This window comes from Somniosus microcephalus, chromosome 13, assembly GCF_052327205.1.
Source record: "Somniosus microcephalus isolate GS21.2 chromosome 13, FLI_Smic_1.0, whole genome shotgun sequence".
NCBI lineage: Eukaryota > Metazoa > Chordata > Chondrichthyes > Squaliformes > Somniosidae > Somniosus > Somniosus microcephalus.
In genome coordinates this window covers 155,325,131-155,348,219 of record NC_140999.1, presented here as the reverse complement: position 1 = coordinate 155,348,219, position 23,089 = coordinate 155,325,131, and the positions used below count along the sequence as shown (strand labels likewise).

At 45.5% G+C, this 23,089-nt stretch overlaps 1 protein-coding gene across 1 annotated transcript in view; it reads right to left on the bottom strand.

Annotated features, from left to right (window-relative positions):
- Positions 1-11,510: 11,510 nt before the first annotated feature.
- The window catches only part of LOC147108691 (somatomedin-B and thrombospondin type-1 domain-containing protein), a 37,094-nt gene continuing 25,515 nt past the window's right edge, over positions 11,511-23,089 (bottom strand). Inside the window, exons 4-5 of the mRNA XM_086005405.1 lie at positions 13,625-13,801; positions 11,511-11,883 (exon numbers count right to left, since the gene is read on the bottom strand). Of these exons, the coding sequence (XP_085861531.1) occupies positions 11,766-11,883; positions 13,625-13,801 (295 nt within the window). The 3' untranslated portion in view covers positions 11,511-11,765. The remainder of the gene's footprint in view (positions 11,884-13,624; positions 13,802-23,089) is intronic.

Below are 23,089 nucleotides of genomic sequence, written 5' to 3'. Positions count from 1 at the left end.
AATTTTTGATAGAAATTCTCTCTGATGCCCTGATATTTTCCACAGGCTGTGAGGAAGTGCATCTCTGTCTCAACTACTCCCTGACTGCAGTGAGAGCATATCCTGTCTTCTCTTGGCAGCCTGGTCTGCCTGTGTCTGCCTTTTTCGATCGCTAGGCTATGTTCGCTAAGTCTGTACCTTGTCAAGGTTCTTCTCAGTTTGTTATCCTTTACCATGGTCAGGTAATCAGCTATGTTGTATTGTCTGTTTAGGGCCAAGTAGCAATTGAGTTTGCTTTGGGTTTTTGTTGTTTCTGCCCAATATGACAGATATTTTTCCTTTTGCTTAGCGACGATTGTGTTGGGTCGAATTCTTTGTGTTACCCTGTCACTGTCCTGGGACTGGTTATTGTTCGTATTGTTATTAGTTACTTTATTGAGTCCCAGGACTAGTTGACTGAGGGTATTCTTCTTTATGGTCAGCTCTTGGCATTTCAGGGCGTCGTAGTGATAGCATTGGGGGTTGCTCATTTGTAGGTGATTCCAAAATTTGGTGGCTCTTTTTTGGATAGTGATTATTAATGGGTATTGGCCTAGTTCCGCCCTGCATGTGTGATCGGACACACCTAAGGCTTTCGATCTCCCTCATGATGCCTTTGATATCCCCCACGAGACCTCCGATCTCCTCCCCCGACCTCACCAACTACAAAGCCTCTGCACCCCCCGCACCCACGAGGCCTCCGATCTATTCCCTATCTCCACCCCCTCCCCGCCGAGGCCTCCGGCTTCCCCCTTCCGGCCCCCGATCGCCTTCCTAGCCTCCACCCTCTGGCCCTGATCCTCCTCCAGCCCCCGAACACCCCGCCTGATCATCCACCGGCCCCGATTCACCCCGATCCTCCTCTGGCCTCGATCCCCCCCCCCCCGCTCCTCCTCCAGCCCAGATTCACCCCCTCCCCCAATCCCTCCCTCCTCTCTGTGGCCTGGTGCTGCAGGCCTACCCACCTAACAGCCAGCCAGCCTCTCCATTTGGCTGGCTGCGGGTGGGAAACAGAGCTCTGAAATGTCTCTCAGGCCCTGCCGTTAAATTCAGCAGGGCCTGCGGTATACCCATTCTCCCGGGTTTCCCGACCACTTTCTAGCCTCCCGCTCCCTACCCTTACTCCCTATGACTAGGAGTAAGCTATTCAGCTGCTTGATCCTGTTCCGCCATTCAATGAGATCATGACTGACCTGTATCCTAACTCCATCACCTGCCTTGGCTCCATATTCTTTTGTACCCTTGTCTAGCAAAAATCCATCGATCACAGATTTAAAATTATTAACTGATCTATTGCTTTTTCTGGGGGAGAGTACTGCATTCCTACCACCCTTTGCGTGAAGAAGTGTTTCCTAACTTCTCTCCTGAAATGCCTGGCTCTAATTTTAAGGTTATGTCCCCTTGTCCTAGACTCCCCCACCAGCGGAAAAAATTTATTTCTATCTACCCTCTCAAGTCCTTTCAAAATCCCAAAAACCTCAATCAAATCACCCCTTAACCTTCTATATTCCAGGGAATAATATCCTAGTTTATGTAATCTCTCCTCATAATCTAACCCTTGGAGCCTTGGTAACATTCTGGTGAATCTGTGCTGCACTCCTTCCAAGGCCAATATATCCTTTCTAAGGTGTGGTGCCCAGAACTGTGCACAGTGTTCCAGATGTGGTCTAACCAAGGCTTTGTACAGCTGTAGCAAGACTTCCTCCCCTTTATATTCCAGTCCACTAGTTATAAAGGCTTACATTCCATTAGCCTTTTTGATTATTTTTGTACCTGACTACTACATTTTAGTGATCTGTGTACATGGACCCCTAAATCTCTTTGGACCGCCACTGTTCCTAGCTTTTCATTATTTAAATAATACTTGGATCTTTCCTTTTTGTGGTCCAAAATGGGTGATCTCACACTTATCTGTGTTGAAATCCATTGTCCGTAGTTTCCCCCATTCATTTATCCTATCAATGTCTCTTTGTAATTTTATGCTCCCTTCTACACTACTTACCACCAATCTTTGTGTCATCGGTAAACTTAGATATATGACACTCTATTGTGTTACCTAAGTCATTAATAAATATGGTAAATAGCTAAAGGTCCAGCACAGATCCTTGTTACATCAGGGTTTCCACTGAAGTTAGAGCAGGGGTTCGGAATTTCTTCAATCGGAGACATAATATATCACAGTTTACATTTTTCCACCTGGAATTTCCACAGGGTTTCTTTCTCCCGATGTACTACCATAACTTTGGCGGAAGATCAATGTAGAAGGACCATAAGCAGCTAAAAAACAGCCATTTGTACCATTTCTCTGTGGTTTTCACTGACATTTTTTATTCATTGGACGTCGCCGGCAAGATTGGTGGTAAGTAGTGTAGATGGGAACATAACATTTATTACCCATCCCTAATTGCTCTTGAGAAGGTGGTGGTGATCTGCTTTCTTGAATACCACTGAGTGGCTTGCTGGGCCATTTCAGAGGGCAGTTAAGAGTCAACCACATTGCTCTGGGTCTGGAGTCACATATAGGCCAGACCAGGTAAGGACGGCAGATTTCCTTCCCTAAAGGACATTAGATGGGTTTTTACAACAATTTCATGGTCACCATTAATGATACTAGCTTTTTTTAAATTCCAGATTTATTTAATTAAATTTCAATTTCCCCAGCTGCTGTGGTGGGATTTGAACTCATATTTTACCAGATTATTAGTCCAGGCCTCTGGATTACTAATCCAGTAATATAATCACTATGCTACCATACCCATCCACTTTCACTTCCAATTCACAGATTGAGGGCAAAGCACTATTTATCAGAATTAAACTTCAGTAGAGCAAATGTGCGGCCAACTACAATACCTGAAATTGGATGGTTTGCTTCTTTACACAGAGTAATGGGTCCATGTGTAACACTGGGGAACCATTTTTCTCCGGGTTCCACTAATCACCTGATGGGGAACCCCCGCAGAAATTACAGGCAACTTTGCAAAATCTTTGCTCAGATGATGAAATGGGTTAGAGGAGATAATACAGAATGGAGTAGAATTTCCACGCGGGTTCTCCCGATCATCCGCTGGAAAATTGGCAGAAACCCCAAAAAACAGGAGTTAAACAACCCTTGCAAAAATTCTAGGTGTTTGGAAGGAGGGGATTAGACACGATGGCCTATAAATTTGGCCATGCAGCGCCTGTTTTTCAGGCACTAACTGGCCAACTAAGCCCCTCAATATTTACTGACAGGAAGCACACGCACATTTCCGTCCAGAAATGCGATGCCCGCCATGTTGGGAAAGGACAAAAAATAAGCGTCCAGGGTCCACGCCTGAAACAGGCACCCCCAAATTTCTGGGCATGTACTTGGAAGGAGCAAACTTGATGGTTTCGCCCATTCCTATGTCCATTTCACTTTAACCGTCATCTGATTCTATCAGTGTAAATGGGATTGATGGGTAGTTCAGATGTAATCTGTTGAGCATCTGACACCAGTCATGGCAATTACCTCACACTGCCAGAGGTAGTACTGTGTCTACAATCCAAAATGAATCATTGGTTCAATTTAGATACAATTATCACAGTTTATCCCCACTACTGGCGCAGCAAAGCAGACATCAGATCAGATCTCTGCTGATACCACAGTAGTTGTGACAACTAACTAATCTCCCAGGATGTTGTTTATGGATAGTCTGGGTGCTGTTGAATTGTTGTAATATTTAGCTGATAAGACTCCAGTTTCCTCAATGCCACGACTTAAGTACTCCCTGTGGGAAGAGTGGTGTAATTAGCTTGATTGCAGAATAGTTATTGTTGCTGAAAAATTCTCTCGAGGGTCACAGAAATCACAGAAACCCCACAGTGCAGATAGAGGCCATTTCGGCCTATCGAGCCTGCACCGACACATATCCCACCCGATCCCCGTAACCCCACGTATTTAATCCCCCCTAACACTAAGGGTCAATTTATCATAGCCAATCAACCTAACCCGCACATCTTTGGATGGTTCTACCATCACCCTCAAACCAGTAATATTCCCAGTTTTCTTCTGGTAAAGCACAAATGTAATTTTGAAGTAATTCATCTTCCTATTCAGATGTTGGCCAGGGCAAAATGGAACAAATCAAGAAATGTACTTAAACAGTTAATACCTTTTAAGAATTGACATTTATAAAAGTTACGGTTTAAGTAAAATGTTTATATTTTGGTAGCCTTGGCTTCCATGTATTTGGATGTCATCGGCACAAATAAGGAGAGGTACCAAAAGAGGCTTCGACTTTAAAAAATGTGTGTTTCTAGACAAAGGAATGTTTATCCACCTTCAGGTATCTAAAGTACTGTCTGTTCTCTACATTTTGCATTTCTATTCATGTTTTCCAAGCTCCATTAACAGCCAAAATTCCCTGCAAGTTAGTTAACATTCATGTCCAATAGTATGCCTCAGAGAATCTGAGAGGACAGCCTAGCAAAACTGTAAGGGTAAACTGGGAGAGCTTCTTCTCCCCGAGACGGACCCTCTGATATAAAGGGTCGACGTCTGCCTTATTCCCAATCAATTACTCGGAGTCCGGAGGTTCGTTCAGTAAAGCAACTTTATTTACAAGTCAACAGGGAAGACACTCATCCTGGGACGAATGCTCCCCGATCGTTGAAAATCTCCTGCCTTATATACAGGTTTTGTTCTGAGTCATGGCTACTGTTTGCAATTAGGTGCATTACACGTATACATTTCTTTCATCATACAGTTGGCTTCGGGTGCAAATTCTTGTGACCTGTGTGCATTGGTCTTGTGACCCCATACATTGTCTCTCAATACATTCCTCAGTTAGTGATTCACGGTTTGTGCACTTTGGCCACGACTTCACCAGACTTTCCTTCTGGACATTGTTCATACCAATTCCTTATATGGTTGGATATATGCTCTGTTCCTTAATCCCCTCATCTTAGCTCTTTTTAACCTTTTCAAGAACAAAGCAGAAAAGGAATATTGGCCTTTTGTGATTTCAGCTGGCTGCTTAAGGGCGCAACTCCTCACCAGGTAATTGTGTCATGTGGCGTTATATTCTGGTTGTTTTGAACGCTATCTGCTTTACTCAAATATTTTTTTTTACTGAAATGTAACTATTGTTATGTGTATACATGAAATGTTACTGCATAAAAAACTATCATAGCAATGCATATTAAACACATACCAATATGTTCAAATCTGCTCTTAGGATTTGAGTCCTAAAGGGACAGAATTACAAATTTCGGCACAGAATGCCATTTGGCTCATCATGGCCCATCTACTCTAATCCCATTTCCCTGTTCTTTCCCCATATTCTGATACTGTTCTGTAACTGTTTATCTCATTCTCCTTCACAGTAATTAAGTCAGTTTCACAAGCTACTTACAATAATGCATTCCATACTCCAATAACCTTTTGCATGAAAAAATTCTTCTACCTTCCCAGTTTGTTCTTCTAGTCATAAGTGGAAAATTGCCCAGGTATGTCCTGTTCACAAAAAGCAGGACAAATCCAATCCAGCTAATTACCACTGCATCAGCCTACTCTCAATCATCAGCAAAGTGATGGAAGGTGCCATCGATAGTGTTATCAAGCGGCACTTACCAATAACCTGCTCACCGATGCTCAGTTTGGGTTCTGTTAGGACTACTCAGCTCCAGACCTCATTACAGCCTTGGTGCAAACATAGACAAAGGAGCTGAATTCCAGAGCTGAGGTGAGAGTGACTGCCCTTGCCATCAAGGCAGCATTTGACCAAGTGTGGCATCAAGGAGCCCTAGTAAAATTGAAGTCAATGCGGATCAGAGGAAAAACTCTCCACTGACTGGAGTCATACCTAGCACAAAGGAAGATGGTTGTGGTTGTTGGAGGCCAATCATCTCAGCCCCAGGACATTGCTGCAGGAGTTCCTCAATACACAAGTCAGGAGTGTGATAGAATACTCTCCACTTGCATGGATGAGTGCAGCTCCAACAATACTCAAGAAGCCAAACTTCATCCAGGACAAAGCAGTCTGCTTGATTGGCACCCTAAATATTCACTCACTCCATCATCAGCTCAACGTAGCTGCAGTGTGTACCATCTACAAGATGCACTGCAGCAAGTCACCAAGGCTTCTTAAACAGCACCTCCCAAACTCGCGACCTCTGCCACCTAGAGCGACAAGAGCAGTATGGGGAACACCACCATCTCCAAATTCCCTCCAAGTTACACACCATCCTGACTTCGAAATATATCACTGTTCCTTCATCATCGCTGGGTCAAAATCCTGAAACTCCCTACCTAACATCACTGTGGGAGTACCTTCACCACACGGACTGCAGCAGTTCAAGAAGGTGGCTCACCATCACTTTCTCAAGGGCAATTAAGAATGGACAATAAATGTTGACCTTCCCAGTGATGGCCAGATCCCATGAATTAATTAATTAAAAAAACAATGAACCAATGGAAATCTTTTACTATTTATCTTCTCAAACCCCTTCATAATTTTGAGCACTTCTGTTAGATCCTCCTTAGCCTTTTCTGCTCCTGTAGTCCAAGTTTTTCAAGTCTCTCACCATATCTGTAACCTCTCACCCCGGCATCAACGGGAATAAAAGTTCAGCACATATACCTGCACTTGTTTTCACTGTTAATATACAAGCTTTTGATTTGTGTATCCCTGCATCACCATACATAATTTATCTTCCATTACTCCATTGAGACATGTTGGGAGCTAAAATATTGAGTTTTGATTCCAAGCACAATCACCCATATAAAATTGTTATATTGATTTAAAAATTAGTTTGACAGACTATGCTTGACAGCTGCTATGTTTCATTAATACACACTTACTGACGATATATGTATCTTTGCTTTCATTTTGAATGTAGCGCAGGAATTAAATACCAGACAATTGGTTCAGGGTAAAATCCACCATAGTGGCATTGAACGACGTGAGACTGTCATACATGCACAAGGAATAATGTCACTTGAAATATGCGTAAGATTTTAAGCAGCAAAGTTAATGAGTAGCTTCCCCAGTGAGTTAGCTGCCAACCATCTGTGCTTCAGAGAGGCAAGGCACAAGTTTATGAGTTTCTGGTCTTGAGCAAAGGACTTGATTGATTGCCGAATTTAGGCGAGAATTGTCCACATAGAGCTTCTAATAGCCAGGTACAGAGCACCAATAGCAAAATCAAGAGGTGGTACTCTGGAGATGGGTCCATATACACATACCAAAGGATAGTAGTTTGGATCATTACTCCAATGCATGCGATTTTAAAATCAAAGTGTGCATCAAAAGCACATGACTGTTCGTTTAGGAGGACATCAATAGGGATTGAGGAAAAAGGGAGAATCATAGTTTGGATACCAGCTGCATTTCCAGAATAAAACTGCAGTTAACCAAAAGCTCTCATGCCTTACCTTTGATAGCTGCACCAGGAGTTTTTCATTAATTGGAATTCTTGGCTTCACTGTCTCCTCTGGAACTTCCCCCATTGCCTCCATTACTAAACATGTCTCAAGAAGCTCAATTTCCGGTTTTGTGGTAAACACTTCTTTTCTCCCTCAACTCTATAAAATAATCCAAGTCCAAAGATTTCTTCCCAAATATGGGTTTGGTCAATTTAAAGAAAATTGCCAATTTGATCCAGTTTCTCTATCCTGGACATATGGCAGGTAATGTTATTAAAAACATTTGTAACAGTAGCTCAATTGTGAGTTTGACTGAACTGACCGGGTTAACCTGACAGTGTGGGAACAAAGGTTTGAACTGCAGATATTTTAATTTCAAGTTGTCAATCAGAATTTAGACTGTATTAAACCATTCAGCAGTTGAGTCATTCACCTTCACTCCTAAGGGAGAAGGGATAAAGAACCATGTTCTCCTCCGTCGCTCCATCCTATGCTGTTCTATAAACATGCTGGAAGGAAGCACTCATTTCCTCAGAGATAAATATCACTGAGTTTGACCCAACAGATTTTCATTAAAAAGAGGCAGAAAAGGAGATTTCTTGCATGTAAATCCAGGGCTGATTTGAAGTTGTCTAAAGTGGCAACAGATATTGAAATCTGTTGTAATTTTCTCAGCAGCAAAGTTTTTGAAAGGTTTCAAAGCTAAATGTTTCAAATCATTACAGCACCTTTAAAGTTGCAAAGCATCCCACAGTGCTTCACAGTTTGAGGCTAGACCCGGGCAGAAGCTAGGGAGGTGGTCAAAGGCATGGTCGAAGAGGTTGATTAAGACTTTTGATGGTGGGGAGAAATGAAACAAGATGGCTGAAGGCTACACTACAGATAGTAAGCATAGAGTGGGAAAACACACATTAGACCCGAGTTGGATGAACAGAAGGTGAAAACAGAAATGTATGGCTCCAAGAGGTTGTAACTGTCGGAAGAACAGGGGCCATGGAGATGTTTGTAGGTAAGGATGAGGATTTTGAAACCATTGCACTAAGGAACAGGTAGCTAGTGGAGGTCGGCAAGTATAGCAGTGATAGGTGAACAGGATATGATACAGTTGGCAGAATACTCAATAAGTTGAAGTTTATGATAGCAAAATACTGCAGATGTTGGAAATCCGAAATAACAACAGAAAATGCTGGAAAAACTCAGCAGGTCAGGCAACATCCGTGGAGAGAAATTTGAGTTGACGTTTCGGGTTTGACCCTTCTTCAAAACTGGAGAGAAAAGGAACTAGATCGAAGGCAGGGCTGCGATCGGACAAAAGAATAAAAGACCCAAAAGAAGTAAAAGAGATTAGAAGCTAGACGAGATGGTAATATGCTGGGATTAGGTGTAAAGTGTACTGGCAGGGCGAAAGATAGCTGCCAGGTGTGAGAGAGAAACAAAAGGAAAGGGGGGGGGGAGGAAAGGAGTGGAAAAATATAAGTAAAAATGAAATAGGGGCCGAGGTTATGATCTGAAATTGTTGAACTCGATATTGAGACCGGAAGGCTGCAGAGTGCCTAATCGGAAGATGAGGTGCTGTTCCTCGAGTTTACGTTGAGCTTCCGTGGAACAGTACAAGAGGCCAAAGACGGTGAGGTCCGAGTGGGAATGGAGCGGTGAATTGAAATGACAGGCGACCGGAAGCTCGGGGTCACCCTTACGGACTGAACGGAGGTGTTCCGCAAAGCGGTCACCCAATCTGCGTTTGGTCTCCCCAATGTAGAGGAGACCGCATCGTGAGCAGCGAATACAGTATACTAGATTGCGAGAAGTACAAGTAAATCGCTGTTTCACCTGGAAGGGGTGTTTGGGGCCCTGGACAGTGGGGAGGGGGGAGGTATAGGGGCAGGTGTTACATCTCCTCCGCTTGCACGGGAAGGTGCCAGGCGAAGGGGAAGGGCTGTTTGGGGTGATAGAGGAGTGGACTAGGGTGTCTCGGAGAGAGCGGTCCCTGCGGAATGCTGAAAGGGGAGGGGAGGGGAAGATACGTTTGGTGGTGGGATCACTTTGGAGGTAGCGGAAATGCCGGAGGATGATCCGTTGAATGTGGAGGCTGGTGGGGTGAAAGGTGAGGACAAGGGGAACCCTATCGTGGTTCCGGGAGGGAGGGGCAGGGGTGAGGGCAGAGGTGCGGGAGATAGAACTGACACGGTCGAGGGCAGTGTCAACCACGGTAGAGGGGAATCCTCGGTTGCGGAAAAAGGAAGACATGTCTGAAGCACTGGTGTGGAAGGTGGCATCGTCGGAGCAGATACGGCGGAGGCGGAGAAACTGGGAGAATGGAATAGAGTCCTTACAGGAAGCGGGGTGGGAGGAAGTGTAGTCCAGGTAGCTGTGGGAGTCAGTGGGCTTGTAGTAAATATTGGTCGATAACCTATCCCCAGAGATGGAGACGGAGAAGTCGAGGAAGGGAAGGGAAGAGTCAGAGATGGACCATGTGAAGGTGAGGGAAGGGTGGAAATTGGAGGCAAAGTGAATGAAATTGTCAAGTTCGGGGCGAGAGCAGGAAACGGCACCGATACAGTCATCAATGTATCGGAAAAAGAGGTGAGGGAGGGGACCCGAGTAGGACTGGAACAAAGATTGTTCCACATAGCCCACGAAAAGGCAGGCATAGCTAGGACCCATGCGGGTACCCATGGCAACACCTTTGATTTGGAGGAAATGAGTGGAGTTAAAGGAGAAGTTGTTCAATGTGAGAACAAGTTCAGCCAGGCGGAGGAGGGTCGTGGTGGATGGGGACTGGTCGGGCCTCTGTTCAAGGAAGAAGCGGAGTGCCCTCAGGCCATCCGGGTGGGGGATGGAGGTGTAGAGGGATTGTACGTCCATGGTGAAAAGGAAGCGGTTGGGGCCAGGAAACTGGAAACTGTTAAAGTGGCGGAGGGCGTCCGAAGAGTCGCGGATGTAGGTGGGAAGAGACTGGACAAGGGGAGAAAAGATAGAGTCAAGATAGGAAGAGATAAGTTCCGTGGGGCAAGAACAGGCTGAAACGATGGGTCTACCAGGGCAGTCCTGTTTGTGGATCTTGGGAAGGAGGTAGAAGCGGGCTGTGCGGGGTTGGGGAACTATGAGGTTGGTGGCAGCGGGGGGAAGATCTCCAGAGGAGATGAGGTCAGTGACAGTCTTGGAAACGGTGGTTTGATGTTCGGTAGTGGGGTCATGGTCCAGGTGGAGGTAGGAGGAGGTGTCGGAGAGTTGGCGTTCAGCTTCCGCTAGGTAGAGTTGAAGTTTATGTAGGGTGGAAGTCAGAAGGAGAAGTTGAGTTTGAAGGTGACAAAGGCATGAATGGGAGTTTCAGCAACAGTGGATGAGGTAGGAATGAAGACAGGCAATACGTCAGAGACAGAAGTAGATGGTCTTGGTAATGGACTGAACGTGAGTTTGAAGGTAAGAAAACACTTGCCACTCTTTTAACAAAGGTGTTAACCAGTGTATTTAAAAATGGCAGACAGCTTGATTTCACCTACAAATTCTCATTTCATGCCACAAGCAAAATCAATAAGTGGAATTTATAATTGACCTTATGCATGCAATGTTCCCCTCAAATCTCCCATTTGTTACCATTCTTCTCAAGATTCCAAAGTAATCACAAACTTGTTAAATCATTAAGCTTGAGAAAACAGTAATGAGCAATGTAAATTGTTCCAAAGTGACAGAAAGCTGTGCAGGAATGATCAGTTATCTAATCACCTATTACCTACACACACTGTGGTGCTTTCCAGTCGCAACTAGATTTTTACCAATAATCAGAGAAAGGAATGCTCCTTGTTCCTTCAGAGAGATACACGGTACAGTCCACTAGATTTGCCAATTGAATGTCTATGAATAATGAATGTCACAGACTGTTCAGGAAGCGTTAAAGGTGTGAAACAATCATTCATCAGTAACTAAAGCTTCCTGACAAGCAAGGCAACTCCTATAACCAATCATTGAACTCATTCTTTCACATGTGGCTTGAGATTTGTACTTTTAAATGCCTTGAATGGTCTGAGAGAAATTCAGTTTAAAAGCTGCCTCTTCGGTTTGATCTATTATTTTTTACAAATGGTTAATGACTCTTTTTCTCTCCCACTGTGAGGAAATATGATTTATTGAAAATACTGGAAACTAAAACCATTTTCAGAAAGTAACAGCATTTCAGATACTTCCTCATACCCTTACTGCAATATGTTTATATGCACACAATATTTCACAAACTTCAGAATATATCTCATATTTAGTCTTAACATAGTTTGAATTCGATTCCAGCTGACTGGTGTCTGTAGTACAAGTATTCGCAGGTATTAATGAAATGGACGTGCTCCATGGACAGAATGAGTTGACTTCAAATGAATAAAAAACTGTGGACGGAAGGACAAGAACATGATTCCATCTGTCGAATCCACTTCCATGTTCCTCTGCAGCGAGGATTACCAATTGCGTGCCACTGTAGAATCTGATTCCTGTTAGAGAGACACACACACAATAATTCCATGTGAATAGCCATGGCCATATTCTGCAATTCAGAATTAGTTTCACTAATCTCATCCAAATGAGCTATCCTCCATAGTTATCAGTCTCATTCTCTCAGCACTTTCAGTCTCTTCACAGAAAGCTCATTTAAAGAGATTTGGGGGGAAAAATTCAGTTGATTAGCGTCCAGGCGCAGCGGTGTTTGCGCCGCTCGCAAAATTGACCAGACATTTTGCAGCGGCGCTAAACGCTACCACCATGATCTCCAGCGCCCACAGATCGTGACGTCAGTCGAGCATGCAACGCCCCGGTAGCGCCCCGGACCAGATATTGAGTGGCACCCCCTGCCTTTCCGCCTGCCGCTAGCAATGACAGGTAGAGAGGAATGTTTTGCAGTCGGGAAGGGACTGGGGAATGCTATTTAAAGGCAGCTGCTTCCTGCCTTTTATTTTCAGCAACATTTTGGCACCACGCATTCTGAGAGAGAGAGACTTCTGGAGAGATTCAACGCTGTGTGAAGGAGTTTTGGGTACTGAGCAGCACTTTGCAGGTTCATTTTGATTTGACCTTCATTGCATCGATTTAGAAGAGACCATGGGGGCTGCACTCTGAGCTCTTTCCCTGGGTCTCTCCATTGTTCTTTCCAGCAGAATTGATGTACAGGTCTCGCCAGGCCGAGATTCAAGGCTGCAATGAGCAGGGTGTGGCTGGAGAGCAAGATTGACCCTTCCCTTTAAGAACTGGCTAGCGCCAGTGTGTCTGTTTTCCATTGGTAACTGACATCACATGAGCTTCGCCAGCGCTCTAAGGAAGCGCCTTGCTCCTCGGCATTAGCGCCTTAAGATAGGTGTGTAGCGCCTGATTTAGCGCACAAATCACCTCCAGGGGCAATAGAGGCCAAGATTGCAGTCGGAGGCGATAATTAGCACCAGGCGCTAAACTTTGCGCCCCAAACAGGGCGATACCGAATTTCCCCCCCTATCTCTTTGCAGCATGGTAATACTTTACTTGATAATATTGGAGGAATTTTGTGAAATATAGGAACTCCACTCAGTGGAAATATTACACAATATTTGTTTAAATACACAAACCTGGAATAACTATTGGGTTTACATTGAACACCTGCATGTGTTAGAGAGCGGTAATGCTGTTAGTGCGCGTAAACAGCGAGCAGGACAACCCCCACAAACATTCACCCAACCAGCTTTGTAGTACAGGCTACAGACTGTTTGCCTGTACCGACACGAGTTGATACAGACCTGAGTTACAAACCATGAGACTTTGTATGCAATAAGAACTACCATTAACTGAAGAGGACCAGTAAGAGCAAGAAAGGACTGACCTTGAAGTACGTGATACTCTATCAGGGCTAAAGCCCACATTAACTTTACCCTGCAAAACTATCAGGGTCAAACGACAGGATTCAGCCGCCTGTTATGCATCTCTCCTGGACAGCCGAATCGATATCGCTCATTTTACACTATTGCCCATAGTCAAAATTACCTCCATGATGTAAATCTTCATTTATGTTGAGCTCCCTGTGATGTTTCTGGCTATGAATGAAAAATGATAGACTGTGCTACCTAGAAAATATTTACATTTCAGTCTTATTACAAAAACATGCCCAACCACCTTTGGGAATAATAAATTATGTTATCTATAACACACGATTCTCACCAAGCAAGAAAACCAATTTTATTAAACAAAAAGATTAAAAATATAATGGCTTGCCTTTCAGCTTCCGCACCATCACCATAACATCTCTGGAACCCTGAGTTCAGAGCTGGAGGTTGGCATTCTACACAAACAGTGAAGCCTTCTCGAAGGTACTGCATCCACCTGGTGTGAGGACGGTTTTCTATCAAGCAATTCTGAGTCAATGATTTCACTTGAAATTCTACACAATACCTTGGAAGTAAGGAAGAGAAAAGGAAAAAGTAATATTTGGGAAAGCACACCAGTAAATATAAAGTTCAATGTAAAAATTTTAAAACAAAATTCAAATGATGATGGAGGTTAGAAGAATTATTTTGCACAGAGGGTTATGGCTTGCTTTACCATGTGGCTACTGAGGCACAGACTATAACAATTAAAAAGGAAATTGGCTAAATATTTGAAAAGGACGAATATAAAAGGATACAGGGAAAGGGCAAGTAAATGGGATTAGAATAGACAGTTACAATTGAAGAGCTAGCATCTGCACAGGCTCATGGGGCTGAATGGCCTTCTTCTGTGCTGTAATTTCTAGAATTCTATGAAATGCTAACTATCCTCTGAAACAGCTGCTACAATGATCGACAACAATACAAGCCAATCTCCATGGCATTGTTCTTGGGTTGTCTGTGGTGTGGAACCTGGTTATGATGTCTAGCTGCTAGGATAGAGCTGCGCTTAACATCACCTGCCCCTTTAAGAGCACAGCTTAAGTACTCACTGTGGGAAAGTGATCTAATTAGGCAAGTCCAGAAAATTGTACCCACTTGTAAGTTTCTGGCTCCAGGTCAGAAGAGCCTAGCTTTAAAAAGCCGGCTTTCTTTTTTTTCCTCAATATTATTTTGTGTCTGTAACTAAATACAACACATACAGCCTAGATGCAAAACTTATATATATTGGTCCCAGTCCAAAAAGGATTTCATATACAATTATTATAATTTATCAATGGGAAAATTTGCTGTATTTTTTTTAAATTTGAAAATGCTGAATATACAAAGATCACTGGATGATGGAGATGATTTCTTAGATGGCAGTTAGATTCAGATGTACCTCAGAGAGGAAGTGGTCTTCTCCTCAATCTGATTCCTGTTCAGTTTCTAGTATACTGTTTAAACTGGTGTTGCAAATTCACTTTTGTTGCAGGCTTTAAAACCAATCACAGCAGCCGAATGTATAAGTAACAGGGAGTTAGTTACTTTGAACTTCAGAATACAAACCCACACTCTCATCCTGTGAGAGGCCAGTGTAGTTTAGCCTTAGTGGGAGTTCAGCCTTGGAATTCAGCATTGAGGTGCAGTTGAACACTATTTTTTCTATAAATGAATACCGATGTGAGTTAAATGGAGTTTGATTCTTGCGAGAGCTTGGTGTTAGTGGGACTTCAGGCTAATACTATCTAGATTATTCAGTTAGATAGAGGAATGGCAGTGCAGAGAATCCTTGTGATGTGTGGCCTATCATGGAACTTCAGTGTATCCAGGGGCAGCACAGTCGCAATAAGTGCCAGAAAATTGAGTGTTTGCAGCAGAGGATCTCTGTGCTCAAGCAGCAATTGGACACACTCCACAGAATCAGTGAGGAGGAGGGGTTTCTGGATCGTACTGTCCGGTGGTAACCCAAGAGGCAGTGTAAGACAATTCAGGGCACAGGGATAATATAGAAAGTTTGCCAGGACATAGAATAGGAGAAATAGAAGATTGATGCAAGGTAGAAGGGTTATGGCAGCTACCAGGAAAGCAAGCACAGACCTGCATGATTCACTGCTGGCGATCACATAATAGGTACACGTTAATGGAATGGAACCCCTTGCAATTCATGAAGTCAGTGGGTTTTTCTGCAATGACAACCTGGATTGGGGAGAAGCCTGCAATCTGCATGAATCCCAGAGCTGTATCTTGCTGCTTCCAGTTGTCCATGGGGTAAGTGATGAAATTACCAAACATGGCATCAGTCACTTGCTTAATGCAAACATGAACTGCAGACTGACTGATGTTGGTGTTTTCCCCTGTTGCAGCTGGGAAGGAGTCAGAGACAAAGACATTGGGGGCTGTAGTAGCCTCGACTACAACAGGCAAAGCCACCTCAGCTGTGGCCCATCATGGCTGTGCTGGCTCCTTGAAAGGGCAGTTGTGCTTCATCCCATATTCCCGCTTTTTGTCCGTAACCCTGCAAGTACCTCATCCTCAAGAACCTGTCTAACTCCCTTTAAAAATTAGTCATGGAATCAACTTCCACCACTGTAGTGTATGTATCTTTAAGACAGAACGACTTTTACAGCTCCTGTATACTGTAGTACCGGCAGTGACCACACCTGTATATAAGCTTTGCGCATGCCTCTGTACCCCCAGTCTTGAGACTACCCTCCTCCAGTAAAGACCTGTTTATTGTTAAGTTACAGCATCCGTGTGGTTATTGAAAAACATCATACTCTCAGAATCACGGATCTAACAGTGGCGACGAGTGTCGATTCGAATCTGCCTGCAACTCTGCATTTCCCTTCGAGGATTCACTCCGGGAGGGCGGTGTAAGAAAGTCGAGGCCAGGAACACGGGCGTCGACCACGAGCAACCGCCCAGTCGTCCAGCAGAGAATGAACATCGCAGGGGAGGCTGTGGAGAGCCGGGCTTGGTTCCCCAGCCACGACGATCAGCAAGAGACTGACGACAGGTCCAGCGCAGACCCTTCCCGGACAGCGGCGGCTGGAGCCGACCGACGGTGGAGAGAAAGCCGAGCAGCGTCGACGGGGTAAGACAGAGGGTGAAGCGCACAGGGCGCAGCCGGGGGTTGAAGACCAAGCGGCGTCGAAAAAAAAAGAACGCGCAGAGCACAGCCAGGGCTCAAGGGCTGAACAGTGTCCGCGGGGAGAAGAAGGGAGAGTGCGGGAGACGCCATTGAGCCGCGGAGAAGAAGGAAGAGCGCGGGAGATGCCATTTTTAGAAGCCGCAGCGGAGAAGAAGGGCAAGCGCGGGAAGGAAGGAAAGCACGGGAGACGCCATTTTGTGCCAGCGGAGAAGAAGGGGAAGCGCGGGAGACGCCATTTTTGACAGTTAAATCACACCCAGGGATGCCGAAGAGTGGCAGTATCTCTACGTTCGACAATGAAGTCGAAGATTGGGCGACATATGTGGAATGTATTGAGGTGTACTGCAGGGCGAATGAAGTGCCAGATGCTAGGAAAGCACTAGTTTTGTTAAATTCCATGGGTGCAAAAACTTATGGGTTACTGCGAAATCTAATAACCCCAGAGAAGCCGGTGAACAAGAATTTCGAAAGCATAGTAGAAATCCTACAGGACCACTTAAACCCCACACCGCTGCTGATAGCAGAACGATTTAAGTTCCATAAAAGGAACCAACACAAAGACGAAAGCAATGCTGAGTACCTAACGGAACTGCGCAAGCTATCGAAACACTGCCAGTTTGGAGCGGGACTAGCAGATACGTTAAGGGACAAGTTTGTGTGTGGGCTACAAAGTGAAGGAACCCAGAAACGGCTTCTATCAGAAAAGGATCTTACGCTGGACAAGGCTTTCAGTATGGCAGTATCACACGAAGCAGCCGCAAGGGGCGCTGCAGAGATACAACGGAGACCGCAAGAATATGGCACCAATGAAATGTCCTATGGAACAGGGAAGTGCTATCGCTGCGGCAAAACAACACATGACCAGAAGGATTGTTGGTTCAAGGACCAAGTGTGCAGACAGTGTGGAAAAGCAGGACACATAGCAAGAGTCTGCAGGTCTGGGAAGAAAACCAACAGTAAGAAATCTCCACAGGAGAAGTACAAAAAGGTACACCAGGTGATGGACAGTGGTTCAGACGAACAGAAAAGTGACACAGACTCCGGAAGCAAGGAGCTGGGTTGTCTGAAACTACATAAGGTAACCAAAATGGCGGATCACCAGACTATCTGGGTTACACTCAAGATAGACGGAGTCCAAGTGAAAATGGAATTGGACACAGGATCAGCCCTAACAGTCATAAACCAAAGGGACTACAAGTGGCTATTTTCACATATACCCTTGAAAGCTACAGAGATTGTCTTGAAGACATATACGGGGCAAAAAGTCTACCCCAAAGGAAAAATAAGGGTGAAAGTGATGAAAGGCCAGGAAATACCTAAAATGGATATATATGTATTGCCAGATGGAGGACCACCACTGCTAGGACGTGAATGGATCTGGAAGATACAATTAGATTGGCATTCCATACAGGCACTGAAGGTTGAGGCCAAAAAGGATGACGACGTCACACCTGGACGACTGTCAAAAATGCTAACTGACGCAAAAGAAGTGTTCCAGGAGGGACTCGGAATACTAAAAGGCATAACAGCAATGATTAAAATAGAGGAAAATGCAAGCCCAAAGTTTCTTAAGGCCAGACCAGTGCCTTATGCGATCAGACCAGCTGTCGAAGCAGAGCTGGAAGGGTTGGAACGTTCAGAAGTACTGTCCAAAGTGGACTGGAGCGAGTGGGCTACACCCATCGTTCCTGTAATGAAGAGGTCGTTGAGTAATACGCCTGGGGAACCAAAGAAGGTCCGCATCTGTGGGGATTTTAAGCTGACAGTGAACCCAGTCCTTCACACGGTACAATATCCGCTTCCACGGATTGAGGATACTTTCGCCTCACTATCTGGAGGTAAATGCTTCACCAAAATTGATCTAGCCCAGGCGTACTTGCAAATGGAGGTAGAAGAAGCTTCAAAACAATACCTTACGATTAACACACATAAAGGTCTCTATCAATACAACTGGCTGGTCCTCGGGGTAGCCTCGGCTCCGGCTATCTGGCAAAGGTCAATGGATCAAGTCCTGCAAGGGATTCCAGGGACCCAGTGTTATTTGGACGACATCCTGGTCATGGGCGAAAATGACAGTGATCACCTCGCCAACTTGGAGAAAGTGCTCACCAGGTTAAAGGAGTATGGGCTACGAGCTAACCGCCACAAGTGCGAGTTTTTCCAGAAACAGATCTCGTATTGTGGTCATGTCATCGATGAAGAAGGGTTACATAAGTCCCCTGAAAAGATTGAGGCAGTAGTCAAGGCTCCAGCACCGGAAAATGTGTCACAACTGAGGTCGTTCCTCGGGCTGGTAAACTACTACCACAAGTTCTTACCAAATTTGTCCATGGTATTACACCCACTGAACACCCTACTGCAAACAGGGGTACCATGGAAGTGGAATGATGAACGTAGACGAGCTTTCCAGAAGTGTAAAGAATTGATCACATCAAAAGAGGTGTTGGCCCATTTCAACCCAGCACTACCAATTCGTTTGGCATGTGATGCATCACCATATGGTATTGGAGCGGTGCTGTCGCACAAATTCCCAGATGGGTTGGAGAGGCCAGTAGCCTTTGCGTCTCGGTCACTAACTTCAGCCGAGCGCAACTACGCCCAGATTGACATGGAGGCCCTCAGCCTAGTATGGGGAGTAAAAAAATTCAATCACTATCTGCATGGGCAGAAGTTCACCTTGCTGACTGACCACCAACCACTTGTCTCCATCTTTAATCCTAAGAAGGGCGTTCCAGTGATGACTGCACAATGGTTACAAAGATGGTCCCTGTTTCTAGGGGCGAATCAATATGAAATAGAATATAAAGGCACGAAACAGCATGGGAACGCTGATGGGCTATCACGCCTGCCACTGCCTACTGTGGAGGAAGCACCAGCAGTGGACCCTATCGAGATATTTTATTCGTCAATAATTGAACGATTGCCAGTAACGAACGCGGATATAGCGAAGGAGACCCGAAATAATCCGACGCTGTCTCGGGTATATGGTTTGACGGTGAGGGGATGGCCAACACATGGCGACTCACTGTTGCTAGCATTCTCATCCAGAAGAGAACAGCTGTCAGTATGCCAGGGGACAGTGATGTGTGGATCCAGAGTGGTGATTCCACCCAAGTTAAGGGAGAGAGTGCTAAATGAGCTACATGAAGGTCATCTGGGGGGAGTGAAAATGAAAAGCCTTGCTAGGGCTTATGTGTGGTGGCCGGGAATCGATCAACAAATCGAAGACCTAACTAAGAGCTGCTCAGGATGCCAGAAGGTCCAAAATGCACCACCACATGCCCCTCTACACCCATGGGAGTGGCCCTCCTCTCCATGACAACGGGTGCATATTGATTTCGCTGGTCCATTCATGGACTCAATGTTCTTAATAGCAGTGGATGCTCATTCGAAGTGGCCTGAGGTGATAAAAATGTCCTCAACCACTACAGAGAAAACTATTGCAGTCCTACGGACCATATTTGCCAGAAACGGTTTGCCAGAGCAGATTTGCTCTGATAATGGACCACAGTTTGTGTCCGAAGAGTTTCGGAAATTTATGAGAAGGAATGGGGTAAGGCATTACACATCCGCCCCGTACCATCCAGCCACAAATGGATTGGCTGAGAGGTTCGTACAAACCTTTAAGAAGGCAATAAAGGCCATGTGCGACGATGAAATTCCACTACAGCATAAGATGGACAATTTCTTATTAGCCTACCGAAACGCGACACATGCAGTTACCAACCAGACCCCGGCCATGATGTTCTTTAACCGAAGGTTGAGATCTCATCTGGACTTGCTCAGACCAAATGTGCGAAGGAATGTTGAGGACAAACAATTCCAGCACATCAATGAGAAGCCGACAAGGAGCTTCAATGTAGGACAACCAGTCTTGGCCCGTGACTACCGAACAGAGAAATGGCAACCCGGAACGATATGCACAAGGCAGGGGCCATTAATGTACACAGTGGATGTCGGGGAGAACATTGTGAGACGCCACGTCGATCAGATCTTAGCGTCACAGGAACGAGTCAACCCCATGTCTCGAGTACCTGGGGATGAACCCGACATACCGGTAGCATCTACCTCAGAACCAGTAGCAGTGGAAACCGATGAACTACCCGATGAAAAGGGGCCAGAATCGCCTCTGCACCAAGAACGAGAACCTCAGGAAAGGCGCTATCCCGAAAGGGTTAGGAAGCCGCCCCAAAGACTGAATCTATAAATGGACTATTGTTGTCTAATGTACATGTTAAAGTGTTAATTGTTATTTGAATATTAGGGCTACTACTAATCTAAAAGGGGAGGAATTGTAGTGTATGTACCGTTAAGACAGAACTACTTTTACAGCTCCTGTATACTGTAGTACCGGCAGTGACCACACCTGTATATAAGCCTTGCGCATGCCTCTGTACCCCCAGTCTTGAGACTACCCTCCTCCAGTAAATACCTGTTTATTGTTAAGTTACAGCATCCGTGTGGTTATTGAAAAACATCATACTCTCAGAATCACGGATCTAACAACCACCATATCTGAAAGCCTCCCTGGAGAAGCATAGTCTCCTTATGCACTGCTCCTCTGAGAAGTGTAGGTATGAAACTTTTTTTTAAATTAGTTTTTATGTGATCTGGGCATCGCTGGCAAGACCAGTATTTATTGCCCATCCCTAGTTGCCCTTGGTGCAGTCCGTGTGGTGAAGGTACTCCCGTTAGCTAGGGAGTTCCAGGATTTTGACCCAGCGATGATGAATGATCGGCGATACACTTCTAAGGCAGGATGGTGTGTGACTTGGAGGGGAACTTGGAGGTGGTGGTGTTCCCATGCACCTGCTGCCCTTGTCCATCTAGGTGGAAGAGATCGCGGGTTTGGGAGGTGCTGCCAAAGAAGCCTTGGCGAGTTGCTACAGTGCATCTTGTAGATGGTACACACTACAGACACGGTACACCTGTGGTGGAGGGAGTGAATGTTTAAGGTGGTGGATGGGGTGCCAATCAAGTGGGCTGCTTTGTCCTGGATGGTGTCAAGCTTCTTGAGTGTTGTTGGAGCTGCACTCATCCAGGCAAGTGGAGAGTATTCCATCACACTCCTTACTTGTGCCTTGTAGATGGTGAAAAGGCTTTGGGGAGTCAGGAGGTGAGATACTCGCCACAGAATACCTAGCCTCTGACCTGCTCTTGTTGCCACAGTATTTATATGGCTGGTCCAGTTAAGTTTCTGGTTAATGGCTGTAGTGTATGTGCCTTTAAGACAGAACTACTTTTACAGCTCCTGTATACAGTAGTACCGGCAGTGACCACACCTGTATATAAGCCTTGCACATGCCTCTTTACCCTCAGTCTTGAGACTACCCTCCTCCAGTAAATACCTGTTTATTGTTAAGTTACAGCATCCGTGTGGTTATTGAAAAACAGCATACTCTCAGAATCACGGATCTAACAGTGGCGACGAGTGTCGATTCGAATCTACCTGCAACTCTACATTTCCCTTCGAGGATTCGCTCCGGGAGGGCGGTGTAACAAAAAAAAAAAAAAAGTCGAGGCCAGGAACACGGGCGTCGACCATGAGCAACCGCCCAGTCGTCCGGCAGAAAGTGAACATCACAGGGGAGGCTGTGGAGAGCCGGGCTTGGTTCCCCAGCCACGACGATCAGCAAGAGACTGACGACAGGCCCAGCGCATACCCTTCCTGGACAGCGGCGGCTGGAGCCGACTGACGGCGGAGAGAAAGCACCTGGAATACTGCGTACAGTTTTGGTGTCCATACTTAAGAAAGGACATACTTGCTCTCGAGTCAGTACAAAGAAGGTTCACTCGGTTAATCCCGGGGATGAGGGGATGGACATATGAGGAGAGGTTGAGTAGATTGGGACTCTACTCATTGGAGTTCAGAAGAATGAGAGGCGATCTTATTGAAACATATAAGATTGTGAAGGGGTTGGATCGGGTGGATGCGGGGAGGATGTTCCCGATGGATGGGTGAAACTAGAACTAGGGGGCATAGTCTTAGAATAAGGGGCTGCTCTTTTAAAACTGAGATGAGGAGGAACTACTTCACTCAGAGGGTGGTAGGTCCATGGAATATGCTGCCCCAAAAAGCTGTAGAAGCTACATCATTACATAAATTTAAAACAGAAATAGACAGTTTCCTAGAAGTAAAGGGAATTAAGGGTTACGGGGAGCGGGCAGGAATTTGGACATGAGTCTAGGTTCGGATCGGTCATGGCCCTGTGGGTAGCGGAGCGGGCCCAGGGGCCGTGAAGCCTGATCCTGCTCCTATTTCGTGTGTCTAATTCTGTTAGATTCAGGAGATGGTTCTGTGATAGTGGATTGGCGGTTAGGATCAGATCAGCCATGATCTTATTGAATGGCGGAGCAGGCTCGAGGGGCCGATTGGCCTACTCCTGTTCCTATTTCTTATGTTCTTATGTTCTTATGAGCAGTGTCGATGGGGTAAGACAGAGGGTGAAGCGCACAGGGCGCAGTCGGGGGTTGAAAACCGAGCGGCGTCGAGAAAAAAAAAAAAAACGGAGAGAGGGTAAAGCAACAGCCGGGTTCAGGACCGAGCGGCGTCGAGAAAAAAAAAAGAACGCGCAGAGCACAGCCAGGGCTCAAGGGCTGAAAAGTGTCCGTGGGGAGAAGAAGGGAGAGCGCTGGAGACGCCATTGAGCCGCGGAGAAGAAGGAAGAGCATGGGAGACGC